This window comes from Scophthalmus maximus, chromosome 12 (genome assembly GCF_022379125.1).
Source record: "Scophthalmus maximus strain ysfricsl-2021 chromosome 12, ASM2237912v1, whole genome shotgun sequence".
Lineage (NCBI taxonomy): Eukaryota > Metazoa > Chordata > Actinopteri > Pleuronectiformes > Scophthalmidae > Scophthalmus > Scophthalmus maximus.
Window position 1 is genome coordinate 23,570,001 of NC_061526.1, and position 23,750 is coordinate 23,593,750.

The 23,750-nt window shown below is 42.5% G+C and overlaps 3 protein-coding genes across 15 annotated transcripts in view; 2 read left to right on the forward strand and 1 right to left on the reverse strand.

Moving 5' to 3' along the window:
* The window catches only part of LOC118289320 (plexin-B2), a 90,815-nt gene extending 83,627 nt beyond the window's left edge, over positions 1-7,188 (forward strand). For all 3 annotated transcript variants that reach the window (XM_047336310.1, XM_047336312.1, XM_047336313.1), the window contains 12 exons: positions 1-42; positions 338-415; positions 530-608; positions 703-803; positions 1,555-1,636; positions 1,737-1,888; positions 2,916-3,076; positions 3,761-3,908; positions 4,004-4,068; positions 4,504-4,579; positions 4,665-4,739; positions 5,477-7,188. The exon at positions 1-42 is cut by the window's left edge and continues 105 nt beyond it. In XM_047336310.1, the coding sequence (XP_047192266.1) occupies positions 1-42; positions 338-415; positions 530-608; positions 703-803; positions 1,555-1,636; positions 1,737-1,888; positions 2,916-3,076; positions 3,761-3,908; positions 4,004-4,068; positions 4,504-4,579; positions 4,665-4,739; positions 5,477-5,581 (1,164 nt within the window). In that variant the 3' untranslated portion in view covers positions 5,582-7,188. The remainder of the gene's footprint in view (positions 43-337; positions 416-529; positions 609-702; positions 804-1,554; positions 1,637-1,736; positions 1,889-2,915; positions 3,077-3,760; positions 3,909-4,003; positions 4,069-4,503; positions 4,580-4,664; positions 4,740-5,476) is intronic.
* A 1,297-nt stretch (positions 7,189-8,485) lies between these two features.
* mdm2 (MDM2 proto-oncogene) lies at positions 8,486-15,843 on the reverse strand. Of its 11 annotated transcripts, none has more exons than XM_035617257.2 (13): positions 15,689-15,843; positions 13,868-13,905; positions 13,065-13,132; positions 12,890-12,964; positions 12,483-12,616; positions 12,338-12,387; positions 12,124-12,182; positions 11,804-11,894; positions 11,501-11,712; positions 11,277-11,408; positions 11,068-11,139; positions 10,808-10,994; positions 8,486-10,690 (listed from the first exon to the last, which is right to left on the reverse strand). In XM_035617257.2, the coding sequence occupies exons 3-13, from the start codon at positions 13,113-13,115 to the stop codon at positions 10,269-10,271; spliced, it is 1,485 nt and encodes a 494-aa protein (XP_035473150.2). In that variant the 5' UTR covers positions 13,116-13,132; positions 13,868-13,905; positions 15,689-15,843; the 3' UTR covers positions 8,486-10,268. The 11 variants fall into 11 exon arrangements, with proteins under 11 accessions (XP_035473150.2, XP_035473096.2, XP_035473159.2 ...); XM_035617203.2 differs by having other exon boundaries at positions 12,890-12,991; XM_035617266.2 differs by having other exon boundaries at positions 13,837-13,905.
* Positions 15,844-16,261: 418 nt separating this feature from the next.
* nup107 (nucleoporin 107) lies at positions 16,262-23,631 on the forward strand. The gene is made up of 26 exons (XM_035616818.2): positions 16,262-16,413; positions 16,977-17,059; positions 17,235-17,330; positions 17,505-17,599; positions 17,692-17,931; positions 18,099-18,214; positions 18,358-18,406; positions 18,579-18,650; positions 18,745-18,833; positions 18,948-19,023; positions 19,118-19,231; positions 19,354-19,444; positions 19,667-19,746; positions 20,034-20,093; positions 20,191-20,336; positions 20,451-20,499; positions 20,617-20,686; positions 20,767-20,882; positions 20,994-21,183; positions 21,278-21,384; positions 21,804-21,906; positions 22,312-22,469; positions 22,568-22,693; positions 22,766-22,879; positions 23,020-23,187; positions 23,410-23,631. The coding sequence occupies exons 1-26, from the start codon at positions 16,406-16,408 to the stop codon at positions 23,515-23,517; spliced, it is 2,724 nt and encodes a 907-aa protein (XP_035472711.1). The 5' UTR covers positions 16,262-16,405; the 3' UTR covers positions 23,518-23,631.
* The last annotated feature ends 119 nt before the right edge of the window (positions 23,632-23,750 follow it).

A 23,750-nucleotide genomic window follows, 5' to 3' on the forward strand; every position in this document is an offset into this window, starting at 1 on the left:
GACACGGGGCTGCTGGGCGACGACGTGGAGTACGCCGTGCTGGTCAGTTATGATTTATTAATGATGAACCATCAACATCCTGTCTGTGTCTGCAGAAAACGGAACTACAGCAACAGGAGCAGATCAGAAAAACACTTCCATGTCCTGCACGTGTGATAAATGTATTGATATTGTAATAATGTCACGTCATGATGACGTCATCATGAAGTGACATTATTACAATGTAGGACGTGATTCTCCGACCTTACTGTGTGTGTGTGTGTGTGTGTGTGTGTGTGTGTATGTGTGTGTGTGTGTGTGTGTGTGTATGTGTGTGTGTGTGTGTGTGTGATGTCAGACTCTGCAGGTGTTGGTGCACGGCGAGGGACCGGACGTGACGCCGGTCAAGGTGTTGAACTGTGACACCATCACTCAGGTGAGAGACACCGCGTCACATGAATATCTATTATTTTTAATAAAATAATAGATATTTAATAATAATATTTAATTTATATATATATATATATTCTTTGTTTGTTCTGCTCTGCAGGTGAAGGAGAAGATCATCGATCAGGTTTACAGGAACCTGCCGTACTCACAGAGGCCGAAGGTGGAGAGCGTCGCGTTGGGTGAGAAATAAACATCATCACTATTATTATTATTATTATTAATAACAATTCATAGATGGATGACACTAACATTGACTTCCTGGTGCGTCCGCAGAGTGGCGTCCCGGCTCCACGGGTCAGATCCTGTCCGACCTGGACCTGACCTCGCAGAAGGAAGGACGCTGGAAGAGACTGAACACGCTCGCTCATTACAACGTGAGTCCGCGTCCCGTCGCCTCGTCTTCGCCCGCTTTTGTTTCTTCGTCCTTTTATTACGTGAAGCGAGGAGGGGGAATATTTAATAACTGCCCCCGTAATGTTAATCCTGTCTGAATGTTAATCCTGTCTTTTTTTAAAGTTTTTATTCCATAGTAGCTGTGTGAAACTTTTCCTCACCACAGCGGAGACACGTCGTCTCTTCGGCTCATGTTGAGTTTTTTTCGATTTAATTTTTCAGACTTTTTTCAACGGAAACTGTTGAGAGACAAATATTCTTTTCATATGATCCTCTGCTGTGATTTTTGACACTTTGTGGGACATCATTTTCTATTTTCCTTTGCGAGTTAAATTGATTAAATGATTCGTGGGAACGTGAGGAATCGCTGCTTCTCTTTACGTGACGAGTTGGGACCGATTTTAAGACGTCGCCTTTCAAATCTGTAAAGTTGTGATTGATATTTTAAAGGCAAAACAATTTACTGATTAATCTTAAATGTGATGCAGCGATCGGGAGAGATTGAAGTCGATGTTTTTCCACCTCCGTGTCGAGCTTGGACGTTTTCTTCTGCACTGAATCAAGTCACACAGGCCTTTTTTTTCTTCCTGCTGCGTTTTAGAAACTAAAACTCTCACGGTTTCTCTCCTCGCACGTTCAGAGGAAGAAGACAGAATCTGCCGTGAAGTTCAGACACACGGAGACTCGGACCGAGCGATTGTTTTTTTTTCACGCTGATTTTGTGTCTTTCAGGTTCGTGACAACGCCACGTTGGTTCTGTCCAGAGTTCTGCACACGCAGTCTTTCCACCAGCACCAGGACAGCTACGAAGAGAGTACGTCCACACACACAGGACCGACCGGACCCAGATGTTCTGTTCCGTTGTCGTCCATGTTCGGTGTTCTTACTTTTCATTCGCTCATGGTGTCTCTCAGAAAACGCTCTGCTGGAGGACGACAACACCTTTCACCTGGTGCGACCGGCCGACGAGCTGGACGAGGGGAAGTCGAAGAGAGGCAGCATGAAGGACAAGGCCATGACCAAGGCCATCACGGAGATCTACCTGACCAGGCTCCTGTCCGTCAAGGTACAGGACCAGTAGAGGACAGTACAGGACAGGCCCAGTACAGGACCAGTACAGGACCAGTACAGGACAGTACAGGACAGGCCCAGTACAGGACAGGACAGGACAGGACCAGTACAGGACAGGACCAGTACAGGACAGTACAGGACCAGTACAGGACCAGTACAGGACCAGTACAGTACAGGACAGGACCAGGACAGGACAGTACAGGACAGTACAGGACAGGACCAGTACAGGACAGTACAGTACAGGACCAGTACAGTACCAGTTCAGGACCAGTACAGGACCAGTACAGGACAGTACAGGACCAGTACAGGACCAGGACAGGACAGTACAGGACAGTACAGGACCAGTTCAGGACCAGTACAGGACCAGTACAGTACAGGACAGGACCAGTACAGGACAGTACAGGACAGGACCAGTACAGGACAGTACAGTACAGGACCAGTACAGTACCAGTTCAGGACCAGTACAGGACAGTACAGTTCAGTACCAGTACAGTACCAGTAACAGTATCTGACTGGAGACTAACTTGGTACATTTACTCCAAGTACAATGTTCAGGTTCTTGACTGGACTTGTTCCATTTTATCCTATTTTCCACGAGTCCATTACTTTTATCTGACAGAAAGTTAAAGATACTTAACTTTATGATGATGTTTCCAGATGTTTTCTGTCGCAGTCAAAAGGAATAAAAGACAAATGTTCAGTGGTTCTTCTGTCTTATGCCATATTGAAGAAAAACATTTTTTTACTTTCACGTATTTAGTCATAATATTTTGAGAAAAATAATGTAATTTTATGAGAAAAGCCATAATATTACAAAACTAAAGTCGTAAAACGATGAGAAGAAACTGACTTAATTTTAGGAGAAAAAAAGTTATAATTTTACAGGAATAAAGTCTTAATTCTATGAGGGGAAAAAAACGTAATTTTAGGAGAAGACAAGTCTTAATATTACAAGAATAAAGTTGTAATTTAACAATATGAAGACATAATTTTACAAGAGCGCGTGTTTTATTTTTCTCCAGGGCACGTTGCAGCAGTTCGTGGACGACTTCTTCCGCAGCGTCTTGTGCTCGAACTCCGTCGTTCCTCCGGCCGTCAAGTACTTCTTCGACTTCCTGGACGAGCAGGCGCTGAGACACGACAACGTGGACGAGGAGACGCTGCACATCTGGAAGACCAACAGGTACGAAAAACACACACGATTGGCTGTGTGTGTGTGTGTGTGAGTGTGTGTGTGAGTGTGCGTGTGTGCGTGTGTGTGTCTCATCAGCCAGACGAGAGCGTAATCACGTCCTCGTTAACGCAGTCGAAGCCCGTTTAATTGGCAGACGGTTGTCAGGAGAGATAAACGATGACAGAGAGGAGGAGGAGGAAGACGAAGAGGAAATGGAGACAGATCGGGAAACAAAGCTTGTTTCCGCGGCCGCGAGCTCATCGGCCTGTCAATCACCGGGAAGACGCTCGCGCACAAACACGTTGGCCGGTGAAATATTAATCAGCCGTAGTGAATTATTGACGAGGGTTATGATCGGACGGAGGGAAACGCTGGGTCAGCAGATCCTTGAAAATATCTAAGTATCGCCTTGAAGGACTTTCTTCAAATTCGGTACAAACTCTCACTTGGACTCGAGGAAGAACTGTTTGGATTTGAGTGGTCAAAGGTCAAAGGTGAAGGTCGCTGTGACCTCACAACTCATTTTCTTTTCCTCGTGAACTCTTTATCTCTGCAAATCCCTCAAAGGAAAAGTGGAACAAACCATAGATATATACTCAGAGAGAATCACGTTGGCCGTGAGTTGAGTTTCAAACTTCTATATAAATATATATATATATATTAATATTCTGTTTGAATTGTATGTGTCCTCAGCCTGCCCATGAGGTTCTGGGTGAACATCCTGAGGAACCCGCACTTCATCTTCGACGTCCACGTGACGGAGGTGGTGGACGCGTCGCTGCACGTCATCTCCCAGACCTTCATGGACGCCTGCACCAAGACGGAGCACAAGCTCAGCAGAGTCAGTTCACACGCACGCGCACACACAAACTAAATTATGATTTATTCCATTTTCTTTATGAACCAAAGATGTTTTTTTTCTCTCTCTGACGACAGGAGTCTCCCAGCAACAAGCTGCTCTATGCAAAAGAGATTTCCACGTACAAGAAGAATGTGGACGAGTGAGTTTCTCAGGATTGTTTTCTACATATATATATATATATATATATATATATATATATATATATATATATATATATATAATGTGTGTTTGTGTTTTACTCGACAGCAACTTACGAGACACTTTAACTTGTTACAGCAACAGAATATTAATAAGGTAGAGCAATAAAGAGCGTAAATTACAATTAAAAGTAAATATTAAAGACTTTTTCAAAATTTCAGAGTGTCAAGAACTTACTTTGAATTTAAATGAATAAGGAATCTGAGTTACAGAATAAAAAGACGATGTAAACAAGCGTGTGAAGTGGTTTAATGTTTCACGGACCAGTTGTCATATATTGTTGATTCATCATATATTACTATGATTTACAATGATACAATGTTTCATTGATTTATCATCCGAAAGTGATGATTTGTTCTGTGTGTGTTTGTCACAGTTATTACCGCGGCATCCGGCAGATGGTTCCGGTCAGTGACCAGGACATGAACACTCACCTGGCCGAGGTGTCCAGGGTACGTGGTTGTTGGTTCACGTTAACATCAACTACTCATTTCTGTGATATATAATATCTGCTTATGAGGATTTTTTTGTTTGAAGCAACACACAGACAAGCTGAACTCCCAGGTGGCCTTACACCAGCTGTACCAGTACGCCAGCAAGTACTACGACGTGGTGAGACACTTTAATGATTTACCTCTAAATCTTGTGTACGTACGAGGTTTGTGTCAGACTTTTACTTTCTGTATTTCATCATAATAACATGGCAGATATTTCTATAACTTATAATAAGTTATACATTATTTATTCGCTTATTTTTTCTAATGTGTATTAAAATCATGCCGTTAAATTCAGTTTGGTCGTTACATAAACAAAATGTTTTTGACGAGATTTAACGCAAGTGGAACTAAATATGTATATTTTTATTATTATATATTATATTTATATTATATTATTACCAGTAATGTAAAATATGTTGTACTGTAATGGCTAAATAATGGGTAAGTACTAATAATTTAAGTACATTTTAATTCTGCTACTTTTGTACTTTAACTGAAATAAAATATTGAATGTATGACTTTTACTTTTTCCACCACTGGTCAAACTTCAGTTAACTTAAAAAAAAAAGTTAAAACAAATTTTTTAAAGAAGATAATATTTTTTCTATTATCATTATTATTATAATATTATAAGATAATATTTTTTTCTATTATCATTATCATTACCACTGGTCAAACTTCAGTTAATTTAAAAAAAAAGTTAAAACAAATTTTTTAAAGAAGATAATATTTTTTCTATTATCATTATTATTATAATGTATAACTTTTACTTTCTCCGACCACTGGTCAAACATCAGTAAATAACAATAAAAAAGTAAGAAAATGTTACATTTTGTGTGTCGTCTCCTTCAGATCATCCAGTCGCTGGACGAGGACCCGGCCGCCCAGAACAAACAGCTCACCCTTCGCCTGCAACAGATCGCTGCTGCGCTGGAGAACAAGGTCACTGACCTTTGACCTCTGACCTAAAGGAGGGGACGGGGGGGTCAGGGGACAGGGGGAGGAGCCAATGGCTACCTAAAACACAGGATGTTTTGTTTTCCATTTAAAGACTCGAAAAGAGGAACGAGCTCACGGACTCACAGACAAATGTTTATGACCATGTAAGGACTGCAGTGGGCGGGGCTTAGTGCCACCACGGGCTAGCTGAAAAGGGGGAGGAGTTATGGGACTCGAGTCAAGTGTTAGAATGTTCAGACGGTGGGAAGTGGAGAGCGGACGTCTCCTGCAGTTGTACGACATGCACTTCCACAAAATGGCGACCGTCACATGGCGGTGTATGGAAGCTCTTTGAAATCAAAAGGGTTATTTTTTATAACGATAGCGAGGACGCTTAACCATGAAAGGACTAAAGAAGAGAAAAAGTGCCACACGAGAAATGAAGATCTAAGATTTTTTTGGGGATGGATGAAGAATATAAGTGAAGTAAAGAAAAACATTTACTTTTTTGAAGTTGGGATTGGACTTGCACCGCTTCCGGAAACTTTGTGGCCACTTTATTTTCATTTTCCATCTTTTAAACTTGAGTCCAAATTTGCCTCCGACAGCCGACGTGACGTCAGTTTGTGCCTCGAAACTCGATGGTAACAAAAGGAAATCTGATCTCCGGTCGACGACAGGGATCAGTTCTTCATCCTAACGTGTGAAAATGCTTCTAACTAAAAACAATAATCGACCAATTAAAAATCCCACTACGGTACACGCCACTGGCCAATCAGGGGCCTTGGTTTGGTCTTGATGAATTCAAGGTACGACGTGTTTAAGTTAAACCAAAAAAACTGAATCAACTTTTCTTGTATAGCGGCCAAATGGTGTCAGATCAGCAGCCTCTTAAGTCTCTACGCCGATGACGCTCTGCTGCCGACGCGAGTCACCTCTGAATATTAACGCTGTGTAGTATTATTCTGTGTGTACGGCTTTTATGTTTCCATATACGACCTGACACTCATCATTTTTAATGGACTGATTTCGTGCCACTTCGTTTTTTTTGCTTTTAATCAAAGCGGTTGAATCCCGCGGTGAGCGAGGACCCGCTTGTTTTTACTTCCAGTGAAAAAAAATCATGACTGCCTCCCGAAATCATGTTTTCTCAACAACAGCCAAACATTTGTTTTTATACTATGTATGATTTTAATTCTTCGTAGACATTCGTTTTTATTTTTTTTTTCTGTTTGTCTGAGCACACGAGAGGAAAAGTGTCTCCTGAAGCGCACGGATTGTTCAAAAATACCTTAAAATAAATCCACAAATTAATAATAAGTTCAGTTGTATTCAATCCAGTTATTTTTATCATCATGCATCGTCAGTGTTGTTACAGCTGCAAGAAATATGATTTTTGTTTCACTATCGGTTTTAAAGGAAGTTTGACTTTTGGTTTGACAGTTAGTCCAGAAATTTAAAACAACCCCAAAAATCTGTTTGTGTGTGTTTGTGTGTGTGTGTGTGTGTGTGTGTAACTGTCACTGGGGTTGTGTGTTTGATGAGTGTAGACAGAAACAAGGGGGAACAAACAAATTGTACATGAAATAATTTGGTGGTACTTTTATAAAAAAAAACTGTAAAAACTTTGGAGTTTTGTTTTCAATGTCGCTGGTTTTGGAAAAAAAAAAAACCTTTCCAAAGCAAAACTGTCACATTGTCCTTTTTGATTTTTAGATCTCACAAATATGGTTTTATCAATTCTACAGTACGAGATATTAGATTCATGACGAGAACGATATTATACGGAATGGAACGCAGGGTCCCACTCGTACTTACGACTTGAGGAGGCGTTCATGTGCAATTTCCAAGTCGCCAACTCGGCTTTAACATAATCCGATAGCACTTGAAGGCAGCATTAGATCTAGCAGGACTTGTACGGTGGCCCTGAAGTGCAACAACAAAAACAACAAAACGCGTAAAGGCAACAAGAGAAAAATATTTGTCTATGAGGAACAAATTTAATTTGTCTAATTTCATCAGTCACCAGAACAGAATTGAACGTTCCTGAGTTATGCTTATTAATCTTATTTCCACCTCGTGTGTATTAAAGCTTTATTAAAAAGTCCTGACTGGATGTTAAACTGCCGAACGCCCTCATGCAGCCTGCGGAGGCCCGAGGCCCGAGGCCAGGACACGGAGCCGCCGCTGCTCAGGATACATACGAACACGTCAGTCAAAGATTAAACTCCTGACAGACGCTCGGCTCTGCAAGGAAAAAGGTTTCATTGATGAATATATTTTCTTCTTCTTTCTGTTTGAGTTTCAGTGTCGCTCCGAGGCGGAGCTGCTGTGGGAGGAAAGGTTTGTTCATCTTTGAGGCAAAAAGTCAAAACTAAAAACTGACTATTTTTTCTGTTTTGATGGGAATTATTTAAAATTGATAAAAACACATTCTAACTCATGATTACGTGATAATTTTGTAATCAGCAATACAATCTATTGGATTACAAAACTAATGTAATTGAATCTGAATACTTTTGAGTTACTTTTGGATTACTTCAAAATCAAACATGGATTATATTGCACTTTATACAAAAATTGGAATAAAAAATTATTATTTTTAAAATTGTGATGTTTTAAAGACCTAATCAAAAAGGAAATTCTGGACAATGTTATTATAATCTGATGCACACGTTTTTATTTATTCAATCTGGTCTGATTAGTTTTTTTGTAATCTGATTATGTAATCCGTTCCTGTTCTTAAATCTGATATTCATGTTTTCTTGCTCTGATCATGACAGGTGATAATGTATGTGACCACACTGCCCCCGTGTGGTTTTAACGAAGAACTACACTCAAAAGATTCACCATGTTTTATATATATATATATATATGTATCTATATGTATATAAATATATAAATAAACGCCATGCTTCGGGATTAGACAAGTTAAATTTTATTCACTTCACTCTGCACAACAAATTATACATCTCACTATCTTCATCTTATTATTCAAAGAGCTCATAGAAAAAGTGTCGGTTTAAATAAACGTCCAGTTCTTAAATAAACATAAATAAATATCATGGATGTTGTGAAAACTTTCATCATGCGGCCACATGTTCTTATTATATTACACAAACACACGTTTCCTGGAAAGAGTCATTTCAACTGGTGCAGTTATGATTCATAACTAGTTATAAAAGTCAGTGTATGGGTTAAATATAAGAATATGGCAAATTATGTTTCTAATACAAAAGTAATAAGAAATATTTTTTTTCTTTTAGGAAAATTACAAAATTCTTTCGAGGAAACTTTCACAGACCTTTTAAAGTTTTATTTTTAAATAGGGTCTGATAATAATAATAATCTTCTGAATAATTTGCTAATTATTTACAAAAAAAAAGTCCCCTGGAAAGAATTATGTAATCTGGTAAAGTAGCGAATCTTTTAGGGCAAAAAACGTATTATATTATAACTGCACAGTGAATGATCATTATGTTTCTTTCAGGATGAGCTTGTATTATTGTGTGAAATCATAAAATTATTCTTTCCAGGAAAATAAAAATGTTCCCAAACACGAAGAAGCAAATCAGACGCGTCAAGGAGGAATTCAGACGAGAGGAAGGTGAACGATACGCGTCGGTTTCATCTCAACATCGATCGTCCCGTCTGATGAGAGGATTTATGACGATATGATTCATGTCCGGCGGAGGCGAGAACGAGAGGTCGGGACACAAACACGTGGAAGAACAATTCTATCATATTCATGTTTCAGTGTCATTTGGTGACGTTCTGCTTTTTTCTTACTGTAAAAAAACAAACAAAAGTACAAAACCGATTATGATATTAATCCATTAAATTCTGATTAACATGTAGATAATCAGCAACTAGTTCGATAATTGTTTGAATAATTTTAGAAACATTAACTTTAAAACTTCGACTGCAAGTAGAGATTTTTTTGTTTGTTTATATGCCAAATATTTTTTCAATTTACCGGGGGGGAAAAAAGGCAAATAGGCAAATAGCAAATAAGGTGAAACATTCTTGTTATGATCAAATGTGACGTCGTCCGAACATTCAGAGACGCTGCAACCGGAAGACGGTTCTTCGTCTTAACGACAGAACGATTAAATCAATTATGAAAATAGTCTGTACATTTTAAATTCTTTGGCTTTTCAGACAAAATGGCGACGTTGCGGATTCTGGGAAACAAAAACTTCATCACTTCACTCTTTTCCACTGGAGGAATCTAATGAGAATCATAAGGACTCAATCTTAAACCATGTGTTTAACCAATCGCTAATATTTACTTTATTTTCATGTCAACGTTATTAAATATAAAGATGAACTTAAAGAACATTCTGAACTCGAGCTGCAACAAACCGTCGCTTTTTTAAATCACTGGTTATTTATTTATTTTGCTGCGTCTGTAACGTGTTTATTCAAATGTCTTTTTATATTAGAACATGTCCGAACATACATGTTGTTTACCATCATATATGATGAGGAAACGCAGGAACCAGAGGGATGACGAGACTCAACTAATCGGCTAATTGACTGATTGATGAAGTTGAAACGTTACTTTTGAAATAATCGGCTCACGAGATTTTTTTTGTAGAATCTGTGACGAAGGCGACATCGTCACTAAGTGCCTGAAGTGGAAAAGGCCTGAATGTGAAGCGGACGAGGAGACGAGGACAGAGCGGAGGGCAGAGCGGGCGTCTCAGCTGAAGTATGTGAGGACGACGTCCTCGATGGGCCGCCTGCAGACGGGACACAGCTTGTTCCTCTTCTTGAGCTTGCGGGCGCAGACGTAGCAGGCCATTAGGTGGCCCGTCCGCCCGTGGACGATGGAGCCGTTCTTGGGCCGCGACTGGCAGATGAGGCAGGGGTCCAGACACGACTCGGGCATCCGCCACTCGGCCGACACGCTGCGCTCCAGCTCGGGGGCGGCGGGCGAACACGTGAGCGACGTCTCCTGGGAATCGACGAAGGATGAGGAGGACGAGGGCTGAGAGAAGCAGAGGAGGTCCTGGGAGCTGGGGGCCGAGGGGGCGGAGTCAGACAGACACTGCGTCAGGGGAGGAGTTTTCGCCCTTTTCCCATCGGGAACATCGACTCCTTCGTTCTCCTCCACATCAGGACCTTCAGGGGACACAATCAATCAGTAATCAATAATCAACAGTCTGAAGTTAAAAACAATCAGTGATGTTTCATCAGACTATTTTTGTCCTCATGGATCAAAACCCGACAATAAAGTACCTGAAGCTTCTTTGGCAGCCGATTGGTTGGCTGGCTTCGTGGGCAGGGCTTTGGGGACAGAGGGGGCGGAGTCAGGCACGCCGAGTGACACGTCGGGCAGCCAGTCCTGACGTAGCGTCCAGCAGCGGAAACAGTTCCTGGGCAGCGGCGGGTTCAACTCGTCGCACTTCGCACAGCGCCAGTAGTCCTGAGAGAGAACACACACTGTCAGACAAATTGTGTGCTTGTGTGTGAGTACGTGTGCATGTGTGTAGACTCACAGCTTCACTGATCTCCGTGTCTTCGTCGAAGGAGTCGTCATCCTCTGCCTCAAAGATGGTAACCTCGTACACCTGGACGCAGACACACAGGTGAATAAATACACTTCATATAAATATACATATATCTATATATACAGAATAAGTACATGTATACAAGAACAGGACAGGTCAAGAAGGGCAATAAGGTCAACAGGAAACCCTGTGTTCACCTGGTCATCGGCCGTCAGCGACACGTCGTCTTCGTTGTAGTCGTCAGAATCGACCGACTCCACCTCGAACTCCACGCTGAAGTTGTCACTGTCCGAGTCCGAGGGCGGGGCCGCGACTTCTGACCTCCCAGACTGAACACACACACACACAGTGTTATAAACACATACAACAACTATAGATTAACGTAACAATGTGTGTGTGTGTGTGTGTGTGTAATACTCACATTGCTGTGCGTTTCCGACGATTGGCTGCTGTGTCTGTCCCGCCCACTTCCCAGTCCACCAATCACGCACCAGGACAGGCTCTCGTCGAAGGTCAGCGAGTAGCTGTCGGACCTCCTCCTCTTCCTGCCTCCTTCTCCTTCTTCCTCATCCTCCGACTCCTCTGACTCTTTCTCCTCTTCGTCATCATCCTCGCCACTGTGGGAGGGGCCTGCTGGGGAAAGCAGGCGGGCAGAAGCGTTACCTCACCGTACGTGTATCACATGACTTGATGAGGAGGCGGAGCCTCAAGAGGAGTCACTCACCTGGGTCGTTGCTCCTGCAGCTCCTCCTCCTCCTCCTCCCTCGTCTCCTCCTCCTGTCTGGCGATGAAGAGACATTTTCTGACTCCGCCCCCTGGAACACAAACAGATTTGGAACTCAAACTTTGTAGCTGGAGATTTTTTTTGAATATTGTTTCATAATGAAACACTGTGTCACCATCTTCTAATGAATTCAGCTTTAAAAGTTACTGATTAAAAATAAATATCTTATGGATCCTGTAGTTAGTTGCCGTTCTTGATTTTTTAAACATTAACATTTCGAGCCTGTGTAATATTATATTAAAGTAATAAGTGTGTCTCACCTCCGTCCCTCGGTCCGTCTGACTGTCGCCGTGCGATTCGTTCCCGCTCCTTGGAGAATCTGAGAAAAGAGAAAGAAGAGTTTGTTTTATCTTTGTAGAAAGAGTATAGAGGTCGAGTCACTGACATTATGACTTTCTGAAATAAATGAACCACCAGCGCCTCTCGAGAGTCAAACGTGGTTGGAGAGTTTTTAATTCAGAGGAGTGTTTGTACCTTGACTCTTCACAGCCACCAGGTTCTTGGTGATCATTTCAAACAGAACTCTGAAACACAAACACGTTGTTACCTCACCGCTGAAGACGAACTACAAAACAAACGTACATCATCATCATCATCTTCTTCTCTCTCTCTCGCTCACCGTGGCTCCTTCACAGAGAAGCTGTCGACGCCCAGCACATGCCCCAGTGCATCCTGGGAGCAGTGGACGATGTGCTGTTGCTTCTCGTCATACAGCTGCTTCTTGATGATGTACTGACCGAGGTAGAACATCACCTGAAGGGGGAGAAGCGACGACGTTGAAATGTTCAGTAAACACGTCAGTTTCCTGCAGCTCCTCTGTCTCTTTAAGGCCCCTCCCGCCCTGTGAAGCCCAGTCTGCTCTGATTGGCCAACGGCTTCCAGCTCGTGTAGGAAGTTCTCTCTCTTTACCCGGCTTTTGTTTGAGATCGTATCAGACCAGCCGCTAGTGACATTAGGCTTTTTAACTTTTAAAAAACATGTCTCCCTTAACATCTGACCTCTGACACACAAACACACACACCGTACCTCCTTCACGGTGAAAACGTCCTTCGTGGCTCCTGCATGTCGCAGCAGAGAACCAAACTCGACCTTTGGTCTGACCTGAACACAAACAACAGTGTCCAAACACTGTATATTAAAAAAATTATAAAATAGATCAGTGAAGGTAACGAGTCGTTGAAGATGTCGGTCCCTCTCTCACCAGTTTGTTGTCGTCGCTGGTTTCGGTGCTTAGTGTCCCGTCAGCTGACATGTTGAGGTTGTTTATTCCTGCACACGACATACAGGGTGATTGTTATTATTATTATTAATGCATTATTATTAAGCATCTCATGGGACGACTGCTTGGTGTCGGGGGTCGAGGTTTGGTTCAGATTTAAAGTGGGCGGAGCCGAGGAAGGAATTCATTCATTGCACAACTCAGAGTTCCAATAAGAAAGATGACAGGTCAACAAACACGTTTATGACAAAATATTGTGTGTGTGTGTTAACACAATCTGATTTAATCAAGCACAAAAACAACACAAACTCTTTCACACTGAGTGCGACTGTAATATTTGTGATATTTTCCTCTGACAGCACTGAACCTCACATACAACCTGTTCATTAGAACATTAATATTTAAATATGTGCTCCATTAATATGTCTTATTACCTGTATAGAGTTGATGTATCATCCTTATAACTTATTAATGGTTCATGTCTAATATAAAGTTTAACCAAATATAGCCTGAACTTTAATCATTTGTGATATTAGTAAAAACATTTTTTTCACCATTTTGCAGATGAAAATCACCTTTTGTGACAAAATGGTTGAATGGATTAATACAGAAAATAAATGGCAGATTAACTGAAAGTAAAAAATAAGAATTACAATAGAATTATTTGTTTCCCTAACTTTAAGCTCTTACCAATCAAGTTAACAAGTTATGAATCAACCTCACACGTACATAAAGACACATATTTATCACATACACAGCGTCTGGAGATGATGTCAAAGTCTCACCAGTGGTCAGGGAGTGTGTAAAGTGTCAGCAGTCCATCCTGTGCAGGTAGAAGCAGATAAAGTGCAGAGTGAGAGCGGAGCGGAGCAGCAGCCTCTTATAGAGCAGCTCAGACATGTCAGGACTAAACCAGCAGCACGTCCTGGTCTGCTCGTCTGACTGGGGCCTATCAGGGCCCAACAGGGCCACGCAGGGCTGAGTCAGCTGTGTCAGCTGCGTCAGCTGTGTGTGTGTGTGTGTGTGTGTGTGTGTGTGTGTGTGTGTGTGTACTATGTTCATGTTTAAACTGAGTGTAACAGCTGATTCAATCACAGGACTCTCTCTGTGTGTGTGTGTGTGTGTGTGTGTGTGTGTGTGTGTACTATGTTCACGTTTAAACTGAGTGTAACAGCTGATTCAATCACAGGACTCTCTGTGTGTGTGTGTGTGTGTGTGTGTGTGTGTGTGTGTGTGTGTGTGTGTAGACATGCCAGGACTAGTCCAGGATGACTCATCCACCTCAGACCAACACGGTAACCATGATAACCAGTGGTTACCGGGCTGATGCAGGGCTCAACACTCAGCACGACACTGAGTGGGTTTCTACAGAAGTTCTATCATCTGAATTTAAGGGGAATCATGTTTAATTTCCTTATTTTTTTTAAATGTAATTTTGAAAAATCAATCTTTTTTATATATAGTATGTTAAGGCAGATAACTACTACTAATTTAAATTCATGTAAATACTTAAATATATAATATAGATATTTTTCCAAAAAAGGGGAACAATAAAATATTTTAGGGGAATAACTCAGAAATTTACTTTTAGGTTTAGAACTCTAAGACAATAAGATCAAATATTATTATTTAAAATTTTCATTTTACATAATTTCATCTTCATCTTAATTTCATTTGTGAACTGTGGTTGTGAATTTTGATGTCAAATGATGAATCAAATTGGTCAGAACAAAAACATTAACTGGCAGAATAATCTGATATTTAAAAAATAATAATAATCATTCTTAACTAATGTGAAGGTGAAATGCCTCACAACTTGTCCAGGATAAGCCCGAACAAGTTGGACCCTGTTCGGCCCTGACGTGTGAACGTGTCCGGAGCAACAGCTGATGACACACTGAGCCAGTCAGCTGTTCACACAACAACACACATGCAGTGGAAATATGTCCGGACATGTCCCGAGCTCTCGTGTCTGACGTCACAGTCTCTCTCTCTCACACACACACACACTGAACTACTGATGCTGCTGCACGATCACAACTTACATAATGTTAAATAACACAAATAAACCCTCAGGTTAAACATTAAAACTTTCATTCCAGGAAGTTTAACTATGCTAAGCACATGTAGCAGCCATCTTGTCTTTATATAGTGAATACATGTGAAAGTAAAAGCGAGAAAAAACCACAGTAAATCCCCCAGTACACCACATCGATCAACCCGCAAAGGGAAGCCAGTGACAGCGGTGCCACAGCGGTTAGCTATTTGCTAACAGAAACTAAGCACAACGCGACGTTTAACGATTTAAAGTACAAAATACAACAACTACGAACCAACAATAATAACTGTGCCGTGGTTAAAATCACCTTTTTAAAACATTAATGTCACGTTTGACCAGTTTGTTCTGCGGAGATCCAGGGGGCAGACTAGTTACACAAACGGCCGCGTCGCATCTTCTCAGCCCCCGCGCTGCTCAGACAGGAAACACCGAGGCTCCGCGGCCTGCTAGCACGATGCTAACCACCTGCAAACGCGCGCTACTGTTGCTACCGTTGCTATTAGCTCTATTAAACTCAGGTACAGTTACTTTACTGTTGTTAACGTACCTTTTCAGTTCCTCTCGTTCAAATTAATATCCCACAGCGGCGTTTATCCACCAGATTATCGGACCGTTGAAGTTTAACTGACGATGCTGCTAAAAGTCGGTGTGTTTACTGTCCCGCTGCCTGGTCTTTTTTCGTGCAGCGCCCCCTGCTGGAAGAAAGCCAACATTGCACCGTAAACATGATTTTTTTTTTATAACTCTATAATGATAATAATAATTATAATTGTATTTATATAGCACCTTTCAGAAGCAGCTTCTCAAAGTGCTTTCACAAAAACATACAAATCACAAACAATTAAAATCAGCATTCCAACAATAATACGCTTTCAGGTCACATACCTGTATGAAAATACATCATCACATAAAAGCAAGTCTATAGAAATGGGTTTTTAAAAATATGTCTTTTGTTGCCCTGTGGCAACAAGTAGAAGGTAATAATTGACATTATTTATTCGTTATTGCCTTAAACGAGGGTTCTAAACTTGAGTCTCACTCCTATTTTACAAATATCAGAACCGAGCAATAATACTCAAATCCATCGTCACTACAGGTTTGTGGAACTAGGATGCTATATAACGGTGAACTGTAGGGGCAGCGATGCGCCGCCAGGTCTCCAGTCTGCCCTGAAATTCAGAAAAAGTAGAAGAAGAGGACCACAACACACGAAGAAGAAGTAGCCTGTTGAAAACCTCGTGAAGCGGGAATTGACAGCCCCATCATGGACTGGTAAAATATTTTATTACATATTTTAAACCTTCGATTATACTGAACGTGTCTTCAGTTTTAAGTCTTTACGTGAACCGTGCGTCCGCACGTCAGCTGCTTATTGAGCCTGCTGCTCCGCGTCGGCTTAGTTTAAGTGTGCTAGCACACTAGCTAGTGTGTACAGGCTAACGATGCTGACGCCGCTGCTAACGTTGACGTTCATAAGCAGCGCTGATGCTAACAGGCTAATGTTGACATAGAAACTCAGTAGTGTTCAAGTAAAAGTACCAATACTACACTAAATACTCGTGCAGTTTCAACGTTACTAAAGTATAAGTTCAGAAGGCTTAACATGAATATGTAGTGAAAGTATCGAACTGTCCTGTGTGAATGTAACAGTGATATACACAGTTCATCAGTAGTTTATTAGCTACATCTACAGCAAACTAATGCAGTGTAATACAACAGTCCTTTTTTAATATTTAAAATTGTTTGAGAGATGTTGAATCAACTGTGTGATAATTCTGTGTGGTGCTGTTTAACCCGGTTACACTATTCAAAGAGATATTCCTCCGTTCCTCCAGGGGTCAGAGTGAGCTGCCGTCCCCTGTGGTCCGAGACGACGAGGTGACGGTCGCAGCCCGCAGGAGGAGGAAGAAGGTGGCCTGTATCCTCCCTCTGGACGATGTAAATGCTTTAGGATTAAGTCCTTGTTCATTAGAAATTATATTGGTTGGGGAAATGTGGCTTTATCACGAGTATTTGTTATTTAATGTCCGAACTGTCAGTGTTGTTGTTGTTTTTGTTGTTGTTGTTGTTGTTTACTTAACTGCTGTTGTCAGTCCCGTCACCCGGCAATGGCAGCCCCGTCATTTCCACGGTAACACCAGCCCGCTCCCTGCAGAGGACCACTCCCGCCTCACTGTTCAGACAGGCTGGTGAGACACACTCTCACACAAACACACACACACTCTTATATCCTAGTTCTGTTATCCTCTACATCAGCTGATATATAAACCTGATTTCACGCTGGCTGATTATTGTTACTGACCTCATATCAAACCCTACAAGTGTCTCATCTCTCTCTCTCTCTCTCTCTCTCTCTCTCTCAGTAACTCCCAGGGTTCCAGATGTGTCTTCCATTTTGGCTCCAGGAGGTCGAACGCCTCGATACACGCACACACCCAGAAACGCACTCAGCAGTATGGTAAGACATAAGTACACAGTCAACTGTATGTGATGTTAAAAAAAAAAAAATCCCTGCTCAATGATGGTTTGTGTGTGCACTTGTGTGTGTAGAATCTGGACGACAGCGACTGGACCAACAGCATGTACACCTCCCCCCAGTCGGGGCTGGAGAACAGCAGCTTCTTCACAGAGGACATCACCAACCTGAGCTCTGCCCTGCTGAAGGAGGACGACCCCGGAGAGGCAGCGGCCGCCAGTCTTTTCCCAGAGTTCCTTGCGTCTTTTCTGAAACACTCTTCCTCCGCTGTGTTTGATCTTCTGGAGGATTATCAGGCTCTCTGCCAGGACAAGGTCAGCTTGTGTTTGTGTGTGTGTGTGTGTGTGTGTGTGTGTTTGTGCTCTTGTCTATCTAATCTGTGTGAGCAGCATGGTCTTGTGGGAAAACAGTTTGCTCTCTGGGTTTTAAATAAAGGTTTCTACAAAACCACTTTAAATAATACATAGTTGGACATTTCCAGGTGGACGTGCTGCAGTCTGTGGTGCTCCGAGCGGGTCAGAACAGTAAAACGGCCGGAGTCCGCTGGCTGCTGCAGCAGGAGAACAGCTCCTGGAGACTCATCACATCACTCTACAGGTACCTGTCTGACAAAAGGACTTCCTGTCTGTCTGTCTCTGTGCTCGTCTCCTGATCGATCACCTCTCTCTTTCTCTCTCTCTCTCTCTCTCTCTCTCTCTCTCTCTCTCTCTCTCTCTCTCTCTCTCTCTCTCTCTCTGCAGGGATCGGGTCCAGTTGGCGCTGGAAGATGACATGATGGCAGACATGGTTGTGAGTGACAGCGCTGACACAAGCACACTCTCAAACCCTTATATTAACTGAATTCCTCTTTGGTCACTTGGGGGCAGCCTGAACAATTATCAGTATCATAATCATTTTGTCTAGAAAACAAGTGCACCCTGTTAGCTCGTTAGCTCAATGAATGAATAGTGTTTGTTTGCAGGTTCCCAGTGAGAGTGAGAAGGTCGTGGTGGAGCAGCTTTTTCAGCGGGACGCTGTCATACGACAGAGTCAGGTAACACACACAACACTTCTTTTAGTGTTAAATTAATCATCAATTATTATTATAATTGCTTATGGTTCACTGTATGTCGACTGTGTTGTTGCAGCTGGTCGTCGATTGGCTCGAGTGCATCGCCAAAGATCAGATCGGAGATTTTTCGGATAATATAGAATATTACGCCAAAAACGTCTGCTGGTGAGTTTCCACCCGCTGTCTGTTTTTGTGTGTGTGTTTGTAACGATCGACAGGGAGTAACTGGTAGTATCACAGTAACATAAGTGTGTGTGTGTGTGTGTGTCTGTGTCTCAGGGAGAACACTCTTCATGCGCTGAAGATGAGGAGGAAGAGCGGTGCTGCTTTCACTGTTCCTCTGGTCACTGAGCTGGTGAGGCCCGTTACCACGACAACACACACATCCTCATCTCTATAGTGTTTTTGAATACACAGATAATATAAATATGTGTGTGTTTTGTGTTCAGGACCCAGACGCTCCTCTGCGGCAGCAGCGCCCCCTGGCCGACCTGGACCGCGAGGACGACGCCCGACTGCTGAAGAACCTGTTCACGCTGATCAGAGCCGGGATGACGGAGGAGGTAGAGAGACACTGGAACAGGCGGGCAGAGAGAGAGAGAGAGAGAAACACTTATGTTGGTTCTTAATGTATTTAAAGGGCCAGTCTACCCATAATTAAACGTCCGTGTGTGTGTGTGCTCAGGCTCAGAGGCTGTGTAAACGCTGTGGTCAGGCCTGGAGAGCAGCGACTCTGGAAGGATGGAAACTGTACCATGACCCCAACATGACCTCAGGTGACGTCTTGTTTACATTTACATAAAAAATCACAGATTTTAATGTGATCATTAACACACCCACTAACCAGAAGAACTCCCACAGTTTCGGATTCAATTAATCGTGTAATTTAAAAAATTATCTAAAAAAAATAATAATCCATCTTTCGAATCACAAATTACACAATTAATCGTTCAACCTTTGAAGACTTTGACTTAACCTTCGTCTCCTCTTGGCCGCAGGTCGTGTGGAGCTGCAGCCGGTGGAAGGAAACCCTCAGAGAGGCATCTGGAAGGCCTGCTGCTGGAGGATGGCTGAGGAGGTACAACTCAAACAGTCCACTAACAAAACACAGATCACAGATTTATCCGTCCAACCACTTTCAAACAAAATATCCACTTTCTGCTTCATGATAAATAAAAGTAAGAAATAAAGCAGGGTTTTATTGTTCCAGTTCAGAATGGGTTCATGTCTCTAGTTTCTCTTTTTACACCAAACAAGCTCCGGTTCTTGTTTGATTGACACATAGACTGTAAATTGAGATGGCCGGCATGTTTCTACTTTCCTCCCACTGCACAAAAACAAATAATGTGTGTGTGTGTGTTTCAGGAGCAGTTGAACCGATTTGAGCGAGCCATCTACGCCAGCCTGAGTGGAAACCTGCGACCGGTAAGATCACGTATTCACTTTGACTCCAATAAATAATAATAATAATTCAATAATCAGACAGCGGATTAGTTACAGTTGGTGTATGTGTGTGTATCAGCTCCTGGCGGTGTGCGAGTCGTGGGAGGACAGTGTGTGGGCGTACTTCAGGGTGATGGTTGACTCGCTGGTGGAAAAGGATCTGACGTCATCTGGGATGGCCCACCAGGAAGTGGAGACGCTGCCGCGGGAATATCTTGAGGCCAAGTACGACACACAACCACACACATACACACACACACACAGAGAAATAGAAACACTATAATGACCTTGAAGAAAAAACGCTTCCTTGACGCCTCATGTTTCCGTGCGTCTCCTCAGCTGGACAATGGAAAAGGTGTTTGACGAACTTCAGGCCTCAGAGTCGAAGGTGACGTGTGCGGACACACACACACACACACACACACACACACACACACACACACACAGTTTGATGATGAACATCACAGTCACATGACTGAACCAACGTGTGTATGTGTGTGTGCAGAGGGTGTTGGAGGAGACAAGGGAGCATTACCACGTCATCCAGAAGTTTGTCATCCTGGGAGACCTGGACGGTAACGGACGATTATTATTATTAACATCATCATCATCATTATAATTTATATACTCGACCTCTAACCTCTCCGTCTCTCAGGTCTGTTGGAGGAGTTTTCTGATTGGCTGAAAGCCTCTAAGCCCCTCCCCTCCCACCTGCTGCGTTTCATGACTCACCTCGTGCTGTTCTTCCGCTCGCTGGGTTTGGCGCTGAAGGTAAAATGTATAGTCTGTAAATCAGGCTGCGACTATTGATTTGTTATTATCTGATTATAATTAGATGTATTTTTCTCACCGCCTGTTTCTATCTCTGTCTCTCTCTCTCAGGACGAGGTGTGTGTGGACGTGTTGAAGTCGTACGTCGGCCTCCTTGTCCAGGATCAGCAGAACGAGCTGGTGGCGAGCTACGTGGGCCAGCTGCCTGCCGAGCTCGCCACCGCTCAGTACGCCTCCTTCCTGGAGACCGTTGCCCAGGCCGAACTACGCCCCCGCTGCCTGCAGCTCGCCACTGAGGCCGGTGAGACGGGAAAATACATGAAACACACACTAAAACAACACACACACACACACATGCTGAGGTCGGTAAGACGTCAAACATTTTGTTTTTCTAGGTCTGGACGTCGCTGCAATCACGAAGCTGGTGGTGGAGACGGTGAGAGAGAGAGACGACAGCGAGTTCACGCACCACGACCAGACGCTGGAGACGGCAACGACAAAAGTACAGAACAAAAACATCACGATAAAAAATATGATTATATATAAACACATTTGCGTCTACGTGAATGCAAGTGAAGTTGGGATGTTCAGGAGAAAGTTAAAAGTTTATACAAAGACCTGAAGATAAACAGAACGACAAAAGATAATAACTAAAAGAAATATTCACATGAAAAAAACATTTAAAAGTTAAAGGTACCAGGGAACTGAAATTTATGAAAGTTTATGAAAATAAATCTACAGTTTGTTGATGCTGAAGAGTACAAATGTTCAGATCAGGGAAAAGAGAATGTGAAGAGGAAACAAACAGAAGTGAAGAGTATGTAGTTTACAAACGTTAAACACACGTTTACATTTTCATGAATACATATAATTATAGTACATATGATAGTAATATATATATATAATGCTTTGATCTGATAGGAGGACCACATGAAGATTGACATCATCGACTGGCTGCTGTTTGACGCCGCCCATCGAGCCGAGGCCCTGAAGCAGTCCAACGCCATCATGCGGAAGTTTCTGGGTACTTTTATTAATTTTGTCTGTTTTGTTGATGTTATTATTTATTCATAACAACTTCTTCTGGTCGCTGACATGGAGACTATTGAGGAACTTTTATTTTGAAATAATGTTTCAGTCTCAACAGGAAATAATGATCAGAAACAAGATCTGTTTGTGATTTGTCAAACGTGAAATAATTACAAAGAAATTATTGTATTATTGTTTAAACAGTCACTTTTTTATTGTGTTTTTAACAATTTCAACATGGAATAAAATATGACAATATATATCCCATTAACCAAGAGGCTTTAACAAGAGAAAATAGACATGTAGTTGTGAAGAAGATGGTAGAAATATTGATAAAAACGTCAATATTCTGGACCATGATGCATCTCTTCAGTCTGTGTCTTTTCTCTCTCTCTTACAGCGTTGCAGAAACACGACGCAGCGAAGCTTGTGTTCTCCAAAGTCCCCGAGGACTCCATGAAGGAGATATGCTGCCAGTGGGCGGGGCTCGGCCAGGACACCTTACCCGCCGAGGACGAGAACGCCATCAGGGAGCACCTGTGCATCCGGGCCTACCTGGTACCTGTACAACATTATCTTCTGTAGTTCTGTTCTGTGGGGATCAATCAGGTTTTATTGATTGATCGCCGTGTTTGTCTTCTGATTGTTTCCTACAGGAAGCTCACGAGGCGTTCACCGACTGGTTCAGTCACAGTAGCTCTGCCCCCCAGAAGCCAGCGCCCGCCCCCGAAGCCAAGTTCACAGAGAGGGTAGCCAATGAGATGAGAGAAAAGGAGTACCAGGTACACACACACTCATACACACACTCATTTGCTTTTTCTACTTTGTGAGTCACGTGTGTTTGTCTCCGTCAGACCTCGCTGTCCTCCTGGTCGTGTCGTCTGGACGTCCTGACCGAAGACGTGAAGGAGAGAATCTACAACGTGCTGCTGTTCGTCGACGGAGGCTGGATGGTCGACAACAGACAGGTGACCGTCGACGTGACACGTGAAGCGTTAGAGCTTACAACTTCCTCTGAGGATCTCAAGAACTTAAACATGAGTTTTGGCTTCTGGAAATTGGTTCCTTGTTCTGTGTTCGATAATGTTTGTTTTTTTGCGTGTTACAGGATTCCGAGCCGGACTCGGAGCGCAGCCACCAGATGGCAGCGTTGCGCTCCCTGTGTCTGCCACGTCTCAGCTTCCTGCTGCTCAGCGTGCTGCAGAACTCCTCCCGACACCAGGAGGCGCTGCGCCTCGCCGACATCGTCTCGTCGGACCAGCACCGACTCTACCAGGTGAACGTTCGACCCACTGACGGCAAAAACTTTAACTCTAAATTTGGCTAAAAGACCCTTTCGTCATTTAGTACTTACTGTCGACTGAAGCGGAAAAGATTTAATTGATTCTGGAAATTTTTGACTTTTTAGTTTTATAAATACAGCTCTTGTTCTTTGAGGCTCTTGTTTCTTGGATGTTTCTGATGATAATTATGAATTATTTTTCTTTCATAAACGCAGGTTTTCTCCAAAGAGGAGCTGCGGAGGTTCCTGCTGAAGCTCCGGGAGTCCTCACTCGCTCTGTTGGACCGAGGAGTCGACCCACTGGGCTACGAGCTACAGTCATGAATTCATAATTCATAACTCTCACACACACACACACACAGTCTGAAGAAGTTTGAATCATTGTTGTCTTTTGAGTTATGAATCTTTTTTTTGCAAAATAAAAACCTGTTTCCTGTCTATCAACTGCGTGATCAGTGATTATGAGTTATATATTTGATTATAATGATTACTATACAATTGTTAGACATATACCTTTAAATAACGATCTGAGCAGAAAAAAAAATAAAATGTGTTTA

What these genes read in the sequence shown, in the direction of transcription:
- nup107 (XM_035616818.2), top strand. An exon ending in TGACCCCAACATGACCTCAG is followed by an intron (nt 19,445 to 19,666) that starts GTGACGTCTTGT and finishes TCTTGGCCGCAG; the next exon opens with GTCGTGTGGAGCTGCAGCCG. An exon ending in TGGAGACGGCAACGACAAAA is followed by an intron (nt 21,385 to 21,803) that starts GTACAGAACAAA and finishes TTGATCTGATAG; the next exon opens with GAGGACCACATGAAGATTGA.
- mdm2 (XM_047336096.1), bottom strand. Translation starts at nt 13,145, where the DNA reads ATGTCGTGTGCAGGAATAAACAACCTCAACATGTCAGCTGACGGGACA. An exon ending in GGTGGCTGTGAAGAGTCAAG is followed by an intron (nt 12,183 to 12,337) that starts GTACAAACACTC and finishes CTCTTTTCTCAG; the next exon opens with ATTCTCCAAGGAGCGGGAAC. An exon ending in CGCTGACGGCCGATGACCAG is followed by an intron (nt 11,140 to 11,276) that starts GTGAACACAGGG and finishes GTCTGCGTCCAG; the next exon opens with GTGTACGAGGTTACCATCTT.